General features: G+C 40.0%; 1 protein-coding gene across 1 annotated transcript in view; it reads left to right on the top strand.

The window, feature by feature from the left end:
• Nucleotides 1–15,646, top strand: part of MCCC1 (methylcrotonyl-CoA carboxylase subunit 1) — a 43,098-nt gene that overhangs the window by 5,605 nt on the left and 21,847 nt on the right. The window contains exons 6-7 of the mRNA XM_042459457.1: nt 784–931; nt 1,535–1,656. Of these exons, the coding sequence (XP_042315391.1) occupies nt 784–931; nt 1,535–1,656 (270 nt within the window). The remainder of the gene's footprint in view (nt 1–783; nt 932–1,534; nt 1,657–15,646) is intronic.

Raw genomic sequence — 15,646 nt, 5'->3', positions numbered from 1 at the left:
GGCGGAATATAAATAAAATTTCAATCAATCAATCAAAAAGGAAAATGGGGTAGGGGGAGACAGAAAGAGCAGTGGAAGGAGCCAGGGAGCCCAGGAAGAAATATCATTTAAATACTGTACAAATAAAAAGGATAGACTAATGGACAGGAGACTGGCACAGCAAAATCTTGCATTCTTGCAAAATGTCTATGTCTGACTGTGATCGTACCCATCACCATCTCTGGATTCAACCTGCTCCATCATGCAGTCCTTCGTTATTCCCAAAGGGATGTACCCCTTGACAGAAAAAACAAGGTTTGCAGCACCTGCAGTGGGACAAAACTGGAATCGTTATTTATGGAAACAAGGCAACTTTTTCTAAAAAATGTGACAATGTGTTTTCTCCTCTGCTAGAGTCATGAGGGAAGAAATTCATGGGGGGGGGGGGTGGGGGGGGGGGGGGGGGGGGGGTGGGGGGGGGGGGGGGCGGGGGGGGGGGGTGGGGGGGGGGGGGGGGGGGGGGGGGGGGGGGGGGGGGGGGGTGGGGGGGGGGGGGGGGGGTGGGGGGGGGGGGGGGGGGGGGGGGGGGGGGGGGGGGGGGGGGGGGGGAATAAATTCAATTTTAACAAAAGTTTAAAACCTATATGTAGATCATATAACTCTCACTGCTGTGGAGCAATTTTTAAACAGAACTTTGAAAGAGCTCTAGATGTGACAGAAATTACTTGCATTGTTGCAGATCTTGAGGTGCATAATAAGAACTCCCAATATCATTGCCACTAAATGTCAAATAATTTTTTGTAGCACTTCCAAGGCCATAATGTCTGCTGCTGGGGTTCCTGTTGTTGAAGGTTATCATGGTGAAGATCAATCTGACCAATGCTTGGAAGATCAAGCCAAAAGGATAGGGTATCCAGTCATGATCAAAGCAGTACGAGGAGGTGGAGGAAAGGTAGGTATCCTTTCTTATAAAGGAAAAATAATTTAGAACTCTGCTCTTCCAGAAAAGAAATCTTTCAAATTTTATATGCCAGCTTTAGCATAACTACCCTACATTTATTTGTAATATGTACTCTGAACAGACCCTGGAGGGAATTTTTTTGTGATGAGTAGTTAGGCCTGTTCCGCACGGGCGGATAGTATGTGCGCGGCACGTACTAGGGTTAGAAAGGGGTGTCCTTTCCTTTCCCTAACCCTAGTATGCGCCGAGTGCGTAAAAAAATGGCGGCGCCCGTTCTACATGGGTGCCACCATTTTGACGTAAGGGTGCCGCAAGAAGCTGCATTTTGCAGCTTCTTTTTGTTGTGTGGAGGAGTCGTGCAGTTTGGCCATTGGGGCTCCTCCGCGCAGCAAATGACGGCGCCGGAAGACCACCCTTTTTGGGTGGTCTGTAAAGCACCTTAGTTACTGAATTAAAGTTAGTCATGTGAATGATGCATCTTTATTAGAAACCAATTCAGTAAAAAAGATTTGTGAGATCTTATTGCTTTGTTAAAAAAAAATAATCTGCCCCCCCCCCCTATTTTTCTAACATCGGTTTTGTCACACTTCTTAGGGAATGAGGATTGCTCTGTCAGATAAAGTGTTTCGGGAACAATTGGAATCAGCCAGGAGAGAAGCAAAGAAGTCTTTCAATGATGATGCCATGTTGATAGAGAAATTTGTAGATAATCCAAGGTAAAAGAATAATTTGCCTACCTGAAACCAGTCTAAGGATTGCTCAGACACAAAGAACAGAAAATGGATTATATGGGTCTCACATGGGACAAGCTAATTCAGAGACCTTGATATTTGCATTGGAATGTGCAGCCTTGGTTTCTGAAAGGTCAATGTTTGGGTCATTTAATTGATTTCACCTCATTTCAATAAAAACTTGCATTATGGTTTGCAGACTGTAGTCAGGTGGCTGTATAAAGGGGGTTAAAGTATCTAATGTCACATCCATAGAATTCAAGAACAAGGGAACAGAAATGTGTCTCAGTTCTCCTTCCATGCTAAATGATAAATTTAGAACAGGAAGCAGTGCAAATAAATAAACCTCCCTTCTCTCATCTTTCCCCCAATTTCATCTTGCTTGTACCAACTTACCACTATATTCTCAATGCTGACATTATTTAACAATACCCTTTTAAGGCAGGGGTGGGCAAGAGCACCATGGATGGGGGACAATTTTCACTCTCACGCACCAACAGGTCACATCAATTTTGATTTTGTTTGATTATTGTCATTTCAAGTCTTGATCAAGATTGCTTAGATAAATGTCAACTTTCTTCCCATTTTCAGGAATGTTAAAGTGTCGTGGGCTCCAGGTAGAGCCAAACCACTGTATTTTAGTTAATTTTGGTAACAATTTGGGCAATTTCTTGGTGACTTTTCCTGCCTTTTTTTTACAGTTGGTTTGTTCAACGTGTTTAGGAAGCTCCAGTGGCTTGGGGCTACAAAAAGAGGTTGGGGGAAGCTTTGCCCACTCAGGTTCTGAGATGCCCGCAGCACTCATAGTCTCTTCTCTTAGTAAATAAGACAAGGTTGTGATGAGTAAGGATTCATTCTCTTCCTCAGGGCATACTATGTGATACTGTACAGAGCAGACCACATTTACCAGTTGGTATAATCAACTTCTGGGTCTTTCTGAGAAATTGCTACTATGCAAAAGGAAGTGTGCTCATAAATGTTTTTCTTGAACAAATTGATCCCCCCCCCCCCAGAATATAATGTTACAAACTGTATGGGTAATGCAGTGGGCCCCAAACTGTGCCCTTTAAGAGATAGAATCATAGAATCGTAAAGTTGGAAGAGACCACAAGGGCCATCCAGTCCAACCCCCTGCCATGCAGGAAATCACAATCAAAGCATCCCCAACAGATGGCCCTCCAGCCTCTGCTTGAAGACCTCCAAGGAAGGAGACTCCACTACACTCCGGGGAGTTTGTTCCACTGTCGAACAGCCCTTACTGTCAGGACGTTCCTCCTAATGTTGAGGTGGAATCTCTTTTCCTGCAGTTTGCATCCATTGCTCCGGGTCCTAGTCTCTGGAGCAGCAGAAAACAAGCTTGCTCCCTCCTCATTACAAGCTTCTCCCTCCCATTATGACATCCCTTCAAATATTTAAACAAAGGGCTATCATATCACCTCTTAACCTTCTCTTCTCCAGGCTAATATCCCTAGCTCCCTAAGTCGTTCCTCGTAGGGGCATGGTTTCCGACCTTTCACCATTTTAGTTTACTCTCCTTTGGACACGCTCCAGTTTCTCAGTCCTTTTTTAATTGTGGTGCCCAGAACTGGACACAATATTCCAGGTGGGCCTGGCCAAAGCAGAATACAGTGCACTATTACTTCTCTTGATCTAGACACTATACTTTTATTGATGCAGCCTAAAATTGCATTGGCCTTTGTAGCTGCGCATCACACTGTTGACTCATGTTCAACTTGTGGTCCACTTGGACACCCAGATCCCTTTCAATGTAGTTTCATTCAACCAGGTGTCCCCCATCCTATATATGTGCATTTTATTTTTCTCCTAAGTGCAGTACCTTACATTTCTCCATGTTGAATTTCATTTTGTTAGCTTTGCCCAGCTTCTAGTCTATTCGTCATTTTGAATTTTGATCCTGGCCTCTGGAGTATTAGCTATTCTTCCTAATTTGGTGTCATCTGCAAATTTGATAAGTATGCCCCAATTTTGTCCTCCAAGTCATTGATAAGTGTGATAGCACTGGGCCCAGGACAGAGCCCGTGGGACCCCACTGGTCACTTCTCTTCAGGATGAAAAGGAGCCATTGTTGAGACCCTTTGGCTTGGCCAGTCAACCAATTACATTTTTTGACTTGGCCAATAATCTGGGATTCTGGGAGTGAAGTTCAAAATCCCTTAAGAGCACAGTTTGGGGGCACTGGTCTAATTTTATCATAAGTATGATGAAAACCTATGCCACCCTGAACACATCTGAACTCATCTAATTTTGGATGCTAGTTGGAACTGGGGCTGGTTGTGTACTTGGATGGAATATCACCAGGGACATCATGGATCTCTTAACAGGGCCAGGCATCCAGCTTTAACCCCAAGGAGCCATTTTTTTTTGGTCAGAGCTGATAGTTACTGGGTAATTCACACTAGTAATCTTCCATAGGCAGCCTCTTATGTTCCTATAGAAAGGTAGAGTAACATTAATCCTCTGAAATATACATTATTTTCCTATCTGTAAAACAAGTTTAGGATATGATGGACTGTGCTAGTTATTTGTGACATTTCACAAAGTGTCATGCTGGATTAAAATATTTTATTGCAAAAATGGTGTGTGATTATGGTTGTGACTTTTGTCATCCTCTCTTTTTCAAAATCTCAATCAGACATGGAGAATACAGGTGTTTGGAGACAGCATGGCAATGCAGTCTACTTGTTTGAAAGAGACTGCAGTGTACAAGAAGACATCAGAAATTATTGAGGAAGCTCCTGGGGTTATACCCAATTCTTAAGATGACTGAAAAAACTGTGCCATTTTTGTTTTCTGTTTTAATGTAGTGTATGTTGTTTTTTTCACATGCAATGGTAGTGTCATCTTGGCATATTATTGTCATTAGTAATTATTGTTTAGCTGTTTATACTTTGTTTTTTATTCACTGAATTGGGTGTTCTTATGAAAGGCAATATGAAATCTCTTGCATAAATGAGTAAAATTAAGGCTGTATTTTTTTTTCTTTGCAGAATTTTATGGTTATTGGAGTACTGTTTCTTTCATACAAGTTTCATTTTGGAGATACCGTCGCCTCCACGACTTGAAATCTATGGATTTGAAAATCCACAGCCTATGGGGCTTGATATGCGTGAGATCTGGAACTCGTGGGGGGGATCTGGACAGATCCCCCACGAGTTCCAAAGGGCGACTGTAATAGTGTATGGATTTGTAGCCTGAAAAAGGAATTGAAAATATGAGGGTATGCCTATCCGTTTTTCCGGGTCGTTAATACTTGTGTACATTAGCGCTACATATATTTGCTATATCTTTACATGTTACATGTTTATATTGTTCTTAGCCAGGAATTACGCCTGAGGTGAGAAAGAAACTTGGAGAAGCCGCTGTAAAGGCAGCTAAAGCTGTGACTATGTTGGAGCAGGTACTGGAAACCTAATTTCCTTTTACCTCATCCCTCTACACTTGTGGGTCAAGAATCATAGATTTAATTATTCATGGATTACAGTATTTGCTACCTGCCTCTGCTGCTGCCCTAACCAACTTTTACTGGGACTTCAATAACACCAGTGTCGCTGGGAGGAATCAAACTGGCGAGGGGCTTGCTCATTCATGCGGCAAACAGGGAGGAAGGTGATTGGATTGGGGGAGCACAAGGAAGAAGGACACACGTTTCCTGACTGAGATATTTGCAGTTTTTCACCTTCGGGGGGTTTCTGCACCCTGACCATTGTGAAAGTTGAGGGCCCGCTGTAGGGCCACATTCCATAGTATTTCAGCAACATAAGGCTTTTTCTTCCAAATTCCTTGAGACTTTTTAAAATCGATTTTAAAATTCTGTTTCTTTTTAGATGTTTACAGCTTCTTTTGGACTTGGGTTATTTCTGGGATTTTGCCTAGAATAGGAGTTGCATATCTAGTATCTATGAAATGTTTTAGACAATTCCACACAATCCCTGGGTGCATGATGATTAGTCATGGTTATGGGCTGTAATCCAAGACATCTAGAGAGTACCAAGTTGCTTACCACAAATCTGGAGGCATCCCCACCGTTTAAACTGTACTTCCCTTAAATATTTCAGGAACGTGGATAATTATAATGGATGCAAACATAACTTCTATTTTATGGAGATGAACACCAGGCTGCAGGTGGAGCCCCCAGTTACGGAGATGATCACAGGGACTGACTTGGTGGAGTGGCGCTTAAGGTGAGAACGTGTACAAATGAAAATGGTGGGTCATTAGTCTGAAATTCAGGTAACATCATTCTTTCTACCTATTCAAGTGGATTTCTTCTTACATCTGAGACAGAGAATTCTCACTCCTTTTGTCTGCTCTACTCTAAATTGGGCAGTGAAGAGGGTTTAAATAAACTATTCATGCTGTGATCTGTGCAGATTTTTGTTCCCACCTTTTCCCGATATTGGACTCAACGTGACTTACAGTTTTAAAAAATAATACATGCAAAATAAAATAAAACAACAAAAAAGTGAATATTACATGGATTAAACATTAATAATATTGAATGTTTTGAAACTACACTTTAAAAGAAAAATGTATTAAAAGTGTGTTTATATATGCATGTCTTGTAATACATGCTTACATAAAACACCACATCCTATTTCTACAACCTGACAAGGGCATTAACTATGGAAGATAGGAGGTGGTTGCAGATACTACGAATTCCATTGACAGGAAAGAATTCAGTTTACAGTTAAAGAACGCAAAAGATGACACTCAAAAAGGAGATTTGGAAACTCATAACTGAAACTACACGTAATGTTTATGCAAATTGCGCAGATTTTTGCACATTTGCATTGATGCTTATTTTCTTCACTGTACAATTTGCATTGCAATCCCTTGCTGAATGTGCAGCCAGTGGAGATGGCCCGATGTCAAAATGCATACCTCAGGGATGATCACAGATACCCTGTAAAAACCGTGAATCCTTTTCCAGTGGAATTGCAGAGCTTTTTGCCTTTTCCCCACATAAAGCCCAAATTCCTCTTATCTCAGTGGCCGATGGCAGTCTATTCAAACAGAGTGTGGAATGTTTAAATCTGTAGACAAGCCCAAAGAAAGATATCAGTAATGTGAGAACAGAACTTACCTTATTAGTGAGTCAAATGTGCATTCTCACAACGAAACTTTCTGCCTAAACTGAACAAAGTTCATTTGATCATGTGTAAATGTTAATGAGTATATCTGTTTAGGAATTTTTCTGGAAAAATTTTTCTGGATTTTATTGTAAATTTATTGATTCAGTGAGTTTATATTAACTGAGATTAAACAATTGGATTTAGGTTATAAATGTTTAAAATCTCGTTTACAAGTGATTCTTGCTATTATTGGCGTCTACAGCATTTGAACATATTTCTTTTTTAAAGTTGCCGCTGGAGAGAAATTCCTTTAACCCAGGAAGAGATCTTGCTCAAGGGACATGCATTTGAAGCTAGATCTATGCTGAAGATCCAAACAACAATTTCATGCCAGGGGCTGGACCCTTACTGCATTTGTCTCACCACCCTCTGACAGCTGCATCAGGATAGAAACTGGGGTAAGACAAGGTAAAACTGAAAAATATTCATGGGAATATTATTTTAGTCTTAAATGTAATATTAAAGTTTATTGATAAATTTGCCAATCAACATTTTAATGTTTATGATATTCTGAGCGGCTTTCTGTTTTCCAACTTTCAGAGTGTACTTTTAAATTTGCTGCTTTTATATCTTTGATTTATTTTTTTAATATCTGCAAGTGTTTTCATGAAACTGTTTTAATTGCAATTTTTTTTTTGGAGGTGTGTTAACATAGTACACCATCATGAATGACATTTCATAAAATAAGTATGTGCGTAGTCTCCGTGTGGGCCTTGGTCTTGTATATAGTGGCTCTATTGTGGCATTAATTCCATAGTTTTGGCCATTTCCAGCAGGTAATGCCACACCTAGGCTGTTGGGTGACTGTTTTGAGTAAGATATCGTCTAAACAAAGCTAGGCATTTTAAATTTATTGCTTCACCTTTTCTGTAGACCAGGTTGTTTCTACCTGCCCAGCTAAGGTAATAAACGGATTTCTTTCTTTCTTTTCAAGCTACTAATTTGGTAAGTAGCTTTTCCATTTATTTCTGTTGCAGGGATGAGGTTTCATACTTATGACCCATGATTGCTAAGTTGGTTGTCTGGGCTGAGGATCGTCAGCAGCTTTAAGGAAATTAAGATTGCCTTCGACAATATAATGTAAGCATAAGAATTCCAGATTTTTATTTGCTTGCTTGAATATTTATATCCTGACCTTTATCTGCAGATCTTAGAGTGGCTAAATAAAAACCATCTAACAAATTTAACAGTATAAAAAGTTTCCCATGACATTCTTGCAAACAAGCGTGTAAAAGGAGGGCTAGACAAGGGACTGTTACATGATTTGTTAATTGGTTGACCAGCCGAACCCAAAGGGTGCTCAAAAACTGGCACCTTTCATCCTGGGATAAGTGACCAGTGGGGTCCACACGGGCTCTGTCCTGCCCAGTGTTATTCAACATCTTTATCAATGCCTGGATGACAGGATTGGGAGCATACTTATCAAATTTGCAGATGACACCAATTAGGAGAATAGCTAATACTTCAGAGGACAGGATCAAAATTCAAAATGACCTGAATGCTAGAAAAGCTGTGCCAAAGCTAAACAATGAAATTCAACACGGAGAAATGTAAGGTATGCACTTGGGCCGAAAAAATAAAATGCACAGTATAGGATGGGGGGGCAACTGGTTGAAATAAACTACATGTGAAGGAATCTGGGTGTCCAAGTAGACCACAGTTGAACCGAATCAACAGTGCGATGGGGCAGCTACAAAGGCCATGCAATTTTAGGCTACATCAATAAAAGTATAGTGTCTAGATCAAGAGAAGTAATAGTGCCACTGTTATTCTTCTTTGGTCAGGCCCCACCTGGAATATTGTGTCCCTCTCTGGGCACCACATCAAAAAGGATGTTGAGAAACTGGAGCATGTCCAAAGGAGGGCGACTAAAATGGTGAAGGGTCTTGAAAGCATGCCCTATGAGGACGCTTAGGGACTTGGGATGTTTAGCTGGAGAGAGAAGGTTAAAAAGTGATATTGAGCCCGTTAAATATTTGAAGGGATGTCATATTGAGAGGGAGCCAGCTGTTTTCTGCTGCTCCAGAGACTAGGACCCGGAACAATGGATGCAACTGCAGGAAAAGAGATTCCACCTCAACATTAGGAGGAACTTCCTGACGTAAGGGCTGTTCGAAAGTGGAACACAACTCCCTCGGAGTGTAGTGAGTCTCCTTCCCTGGAGGTCTTCAAACAGAGGCTGGAGGGCCATCTGTCGGGTGCTTTGATTGTGATTTCCTGCATGGCAGGGGGTTGGACTGGATGGCCCTTGTGGTCTCTTCCAACTCTATGATTCTGTGCTGTTACAGACTGCCAAAATAAAGTGCTTGGGCTCTTTGGAGGATGCTTTTAAATGATGCTGTCCTAAGAATCCGGAAGCTGCACCAAAGTTGCACTCCGGTACTTAGGACGGAATGGGCTTTGGCGCAACCTGGATTCTTAGGACCCATGCATCATTAAATAGCATACCTCCAAAGAGACCCGAAGCAGCTTTATTTGGCAGTCTGTAACGGCCATTGATTCAAGAAAAAAATAAATAATTTAAGTCTAAAAGTGAATTAATAAACAAATTGAAGAGAGGTTAAAATCATTTAAAATGAATTAAAATTGTACTAAGAGGGTTTTTGTTGTAACCATCAGGCCCCAAATCTTTCATGTACACCATTACTTGGTGCCTAAACACGCAGAATGTTGTGCAAATCAGGCCTTCCAGGAAAATACAAGTAAAACCATGGTTGTACATGAAAGATTTGGGGCCTAATGGTTTCACAAAAACCCTCTTGTGCTCATAGTTCTAATCATTTTATAATTTAACTTTTTTCAATTGTTTATTAATTCATCTTTCAGATTTTAAAATATTTAATTTTTATACTGTTTTAATTTGTTAGATTGGTTTTGCTGCATGCCACTCTGTATGCCCTCCAATCAGGCCCTTGCCCTCTCCTCCACACGCATATTGTTGACTGATGTGATCAGAAGAGGGCCCGTCCAGCAAACCTTAAAACCTCAGGCAGGAGCATATACAGAGAAGGGTCCTTCAAATATCAGTTTTAACGTTTAGGTTCCACCTGGTAAGATTGTAGACGGTGTTCTGGAATAAACTTTGGGTGTGCACTCCTTCCTTGATGCTCGTGGGGATGCCAGGTGGGTGTTGTGCTTCACAGCGTGATTTGAAATAAGTACTTTAAGCATCTTTAGAAAACGCACCTTTGTAATTTTCCAAGAGAAATAAAACATACTACACAGGCATTGCCAAAGTACTATCATAATTATTGCACAGCTACTTATTGAGCCTGAAATTCTGTGAACATTTTGTCATTGTTTGGTTGTGTTGTCTCTTTCTTCCAACAGATGTAGGGCTGAGCACCAATGTTGATTTCTTATTGAATCTATCGGGTCACCGGAGTTTGAAGCTGGAAATGTTCACACCAATTTTATCCCTCAACACTTGATGAGCTGTTTCCTCCAAAGGGGCAATATCAAAGGTGTCTTGTGTCAGCGCTCTTGGACTCATACTGAGAGAGAAATGGTGACAGACACTTCAGCTTCAGTCAGAAGTAAGGCTACATTATCTTCTCCCCTCCCTTTTGGGAAATATTTACTACTTAAATACTCAAATGTTTTACCATTTATGATATTTCAGAGTGTGGTAAGTTACTTGATGACATAGCTTCCAGATTTCCCTGTCAGTATCCTAGCTTCAGGGATTTCCCAGTCAATTTTGTTCCTGGTAATAATAATGTTTAAAGGAATTTGGGTTCTGAACAAGCAGAATTGAAAGTTGAAGGCTTTCATGGGAATCCATGGTTTTTTGTGGGTGTTTTCAGGCTATGTCTATGTTCTAGAGGAGCAGAATTATTTGTGTACACTTCAGGACCCAGTCTGAGCGTGTAGACAGAATTTTAACAGAGGCTGGCTGCCCATCTTTGGGACAATTTGTGTCTTGCAGCATGGCAGAGTTGGACGAGTGGCCCTTGTGGTACTTTTAATTCCATGATTCTGTATGCATATGACTTTGGATTGTCTGGAGTAAAAGCTCATTATGCATCAATATACAGAGTTTAAGAGAGGTTGCCTGTGTTTGGATGAATGTTGTCAGCTTGATCAAAATGTAAATAGAAGTTAACCTCATCACTCTCTTTCACCTTTTATTAATTTGATAAGTTTCTCTCCATTTGCATCCAGCAATGGTAGAGAATAAATTACCCTATGTTAGAACTTGACTCTTCATGATGTGAAAATAGTAAGTGACCATAAGAGAATGTGAGCAACCATTTTAATTGTATTGTGTATAGTTATAAGAACAACCAAAAATAATTAATTCATAGGATGTTGAATCTAGAGTTACACAGAGGTCTGGTGGAAATGGATGCTGTCTCTTAGCAGCTCTTGTTCTAAGAATGCATAAAGAATGGATGGGACTATGATAACTGGATGACTGTGATATGTAGGACTGCAGGAAATCTGTCTCCAAAATTGAGCAAGATCCTTTCTATGATGGGGACTCAGCAGGAGTGAAAGTGTCTCTGCCTTTTGGAGAGAGATTTTCCATCCTCCCTCTCAGCTGTATGCTTACAGTCTTCTTCATTTGTCGGATATCCCCAGCCATTATGTTTCATTTTCAGGGGGCATCGGAAGGATGAGAATCAGAAATGTGCTTTTCTTAGTCTTATTCTACACATGTCATTTGGTCCAAGTTAATACAGCCGACAGAGCATTTTTAAATGTAATATTTCTTTCTCCATCCCTTCTTTTCATTAAGTTGCCCCATCACCTCTGGTATTACACACACACACACACACCACACTAATATATATATAATATGAAAACTTTCTGCATTAGGTAGTTCGCATTGCCACATAGGTAGGTTACCTTTATCCTAGGATTACCTGTAGCTAAGTATATACTATATTTCATTTCTACATTAGATGGACAAAGGTGGAAAAGTATGTGTGTGTGTGTCCATGCGCACACATGCGTTGTATGCTGCAGGAGAGAAGGAATCAGGACTGTGTTATTAGAGGAATTTGCTGATGAGGATGTACAGGGTGGTTCAAGAAAGGCTGCTAAGGAAGTCTGTTAGTAGTTTAGTGGATACATTAGTTTTAGGATCAGGAATGATCTGAAGAAGTATTACTACTGCTCTGGTGTGTATACACTTCCTTCTTTTGCTTCTGGTGACTGACTTTTCTATGTTTCAAACATTGGTTGATTAGGAAAAAACAGCAGTCTAGAGAAATGTTGGCTTGCCATAGAATGGTTCTATATATGGTTCCTGTGGCATAGAAATGGTTTGCTCTTTCAGCTCTTAGAAAATCTGTTACTGCCTGCCCTTCAGTGGAGTTGGTAGGGCCAAAGCGTGGTGAATAGGTGAGCATACTGAAATTTACTCTCATCAGAAGAACGTTAGCAGGCAGAAAACACAAAATGTTTGTGGGAGAAGATGACTCAGACAAGTGACAGATGCTGTGTAGTATAGAGACCAATAAGAGAGAGATACTGTGTGACGAGCATTGTAGGGATGGTTAAAAAAATCACAACCTGTTGATATGGGCTGCTAGCCACAAGCTTATGTTGGGTTTTGAAATTTCCACCCTTTCTTTTTTACAGATGTGAATATATATTACCTACATCATGATGGATCATATGACATGCAGGTAAACTTCTCTATAATATGATGGAGTTACTAAGGAGGTAGCAACTCAAGCTCTTTTATCTGTTCCTTTATAATTTTGCCCTAGTAAGCTCTTGGATTTGAATGGAGTTTTGCAAGACAGGAATGCACAACTCAGAGATTTACTTGGAAAGTCAAGTGGCAACACAGACTTACTGAGCCGAGTTCGGAGTTGGTGTTAGACTGGAGTCCTGCCAACTCCATTTTAGCAACAGGGAGCCTTCATTATTATTTGAGCGACTGTGAATTGGTTTTTATTATTGTTTTAGCTTTGCAACAGGTTGGGAGAAAGGAGAAGAAGTTGTTCTTTGCTATCTTTGTGCTTTTTTCTTGCTCCAGGAGGTGTTCAAAATTTCTTGCGTTTCTGTTGCTCCTACTTCTTCATAACTTTAGATCTCTGGTCTACATCTTACTTCTGGCAAGGAGCTTAGGACAAGGGTAGAACATGATGGATTCAGATGGTGTCATAGAGGGAAAGGAACTTTAGTTTATTGAACAGTAAAGACCTTCAAAAAGCACACATTTATTCTCTCATCTTGTACAGAGAGGTGGGACAGCCTTTATAAAGCTATCTTTATTTGATGCATATTTAATTTTTGCTTATGCTTTTTACTTACTGGGAATTGACATTAAAAAAACAATTTTCTAAAACCACTTTTAAAAAGCAACACACACTTTAAAAAGTACGAAAAAAACCCCTGGTTTTAAGGACTAAAAGACAGATGTCCACTGAAAGTCAAGGGAGAATTACACAATGAGATGGTGTTGTTGAAAAAGCCCTGTCGTATGCACAAACCTGGCCTTTTGGGGGTGGGAAATAAGAGACCATGCGTAGGTGTAGAGTAAGAGCACCCTGGCATTGGTTGTATATCTGTATTAGATCCTTGGCTAGACTTGGGGTGGCCCATGGGTATTTGTTACATTTTTGCAATTTCCCCCAATTTCAAAAGTTCTCTAGGTTTTAAACGCTGCTGCTTGAAAACAAACACCTAGTTTTGTCATTCTCTAGTTTCCTTTTCTTTGAGCGGCCAGTTTGCACCATTAGGGTATAACCAGCTTGGACTGAAATCTCTTTATTGGACTCTGTACCCCACCCCACCATGAATGCCCTCCATCTCATTATTATAATCTTTTTTCTCTTTTACTCTTGTTCTGTTTCTTCAAACTTAGCAGGTATACGGCAGTTTACAAACTTTGTATTTCAGATGCAGGATCAGTGTTTCATGTTTCTGGTGTGTTTCAGTGATGGTGATTCGGTTATAAAATTTCAATAAACGGAGTTGTTTGTAAATCCAATAGTAATTTGGATGATGCCATTCATCTGTTTCATGGTACATTTTCTGTTTTCATGTTCTGGGAATCAGATTCTCTAGTAGGGTTGAATGTAACAAAAGGGAACAGAGCTGATGTCTCTTCATTTTAGAAAAGGATTGGTACATGCTCTGTTTCTGTGAGAGCGATCCATAAAGTTTGTAGTCTTGAAAATCTATGGCTTTAATTAATTATGTTGGTTGGTCAGTACGAGCCAATTAGTGAATAAATAATGAAAGAAGATAAATCTCCCACCCCTCATCCTTGTCTTTGTTATTGGTGTCCAGTTAATTTTGACTTGAGACAGTTTATGAAGGAGACGGAAATAAAAATTTAAAGAACATTCTAAATTCAGTGTCATGGGCTTTCTTGGGACAAAGCTGTAATAGTTGAAATGTATTTGATGAAGAATGATGATTCAAGCCATCTGACTTTGTAGATGTTTTGCTCATTTTCAAATGTTGCAAATATTATTAATATTTATTCAGCTAGATGTAAGTCTTTAGTCCTTGAAGTAATTCATAGTAATGTAACTTCTATCTTGGCACTTTTCCCATTAAGAATATTTTTAAATAGAACTAGCAGGTCTCTGAATGTTATTGATCAATGTTATTGTAAAAAGTAATGAAAGGAATTAAAATGACTCTCTAATGAATATATGCAAATGTTCTGTAAAGAAAGAACTTAGTGCCTGTACTGTTAGTATTTCTCATTCACAAATGTGGAAATCTAAGGAGCTTATCACATGAGCAAATAAAGTGGATGTCGCTTGGATAATGCCCTTCATTGTGCCTTGCCACATATGATGTATTCTTCTATTTCTGCTGTTCAACAAAGATTCAATTATTATATTATTATTAACCTTTATTATGAAGCGCTGTAATTTACACCGTGTGTACATACAATCTTTTAGTAGACGATCAAAAACTGAAGAAACTGCGTCATGCGTAGACACACAAAGATGCTACTGTCTGGCTGAATTTCTTCTTTACTTTCCTTCTGCGTAGCTGCTAAAATGGGACCAGTTGTAAAAGTGTTGTGTTCTTATGCTATCGGTTGATTTTGGTTTCTCTAGGAAGGCAGTGAGCGGATTGGTCTTCCTGCCAAAATACCTATCTGGAGCAAGTTCAGCGGGAATCAGGGTGGGGCTGTTGCCCCTATACGGGACATAGAAAAGGTAAGTCGGAATCAGGATATGACAGTGACACTGTAGAAAGATAAATCAAAGGCATGTTTCTTTTCTTTCCCTTCCTTTAATCCATTATTAGCCTGTTCCCCTGACATTTACTTCAAGTTGCTTACCATCTGTCTTCATTATTTTGAATGGATTGCTCCTTGTCAGTTGTTGTTTGCTGCTTTGCCTCTGCTTTAGAACACGTTTTCCAAGCACCTACTTGGCCGAACTTGTGCAGAAATTGTAATAGATATGTCCTACAGACTATGTTAACTACAATTTCCCCCAACTTGGACTCCTCTATATTTGCATTATGGGTGGAAAGCAATAATTTGGGGGAGCTGACTGTGAATAACCAAATCGCCCAGCCTTGTTAGTTAGTTTAACTCTCCTTCTTGAGCGCATCCCCACTCTCCCAGAGATATTACCTGGGTTGTAAAAAGAAATTTACTTGCTTCACATGGATTGGTTACAGCTGTCCAGAATGTCCCCTTAGACTCCTTGCCTAAAAGCTGCTACAAGAATCATCAGAATCATCGAGTTGGCAAAGGCCACAAGGCCATCCAGTCCAAACCCCTGCACGAAAAGAGTTTAATGTGATGTCTCGAGAAGTTTACCTGTCGTTTAGTTAATGATTTCTAAAAATAATTTTTTTTCAAGAAGTGATATTTCTTACTTTGCTTG

The sequence above is a fragment of the Sceloporus undulatus genome, chromosome 3, assembly GCF_019175285.1.
Source record: "Sceloporus undulatus isolate JIND9_A2432 ecotype Alabama chromosome 3, SceUnd_v1.1, whole genome shotgun sequence".
Classification (NCBI taxonomy): domain Eukaryota; kingdom Metazoa; phylum Chordata; class Lepidosauria; order Squamata; family Phrynosomatidae; genus Sceloporus; species Sceloporus undulatus.
This window is presented reverse-complemented; position numbering and strand designations above follow the sequence as displayed.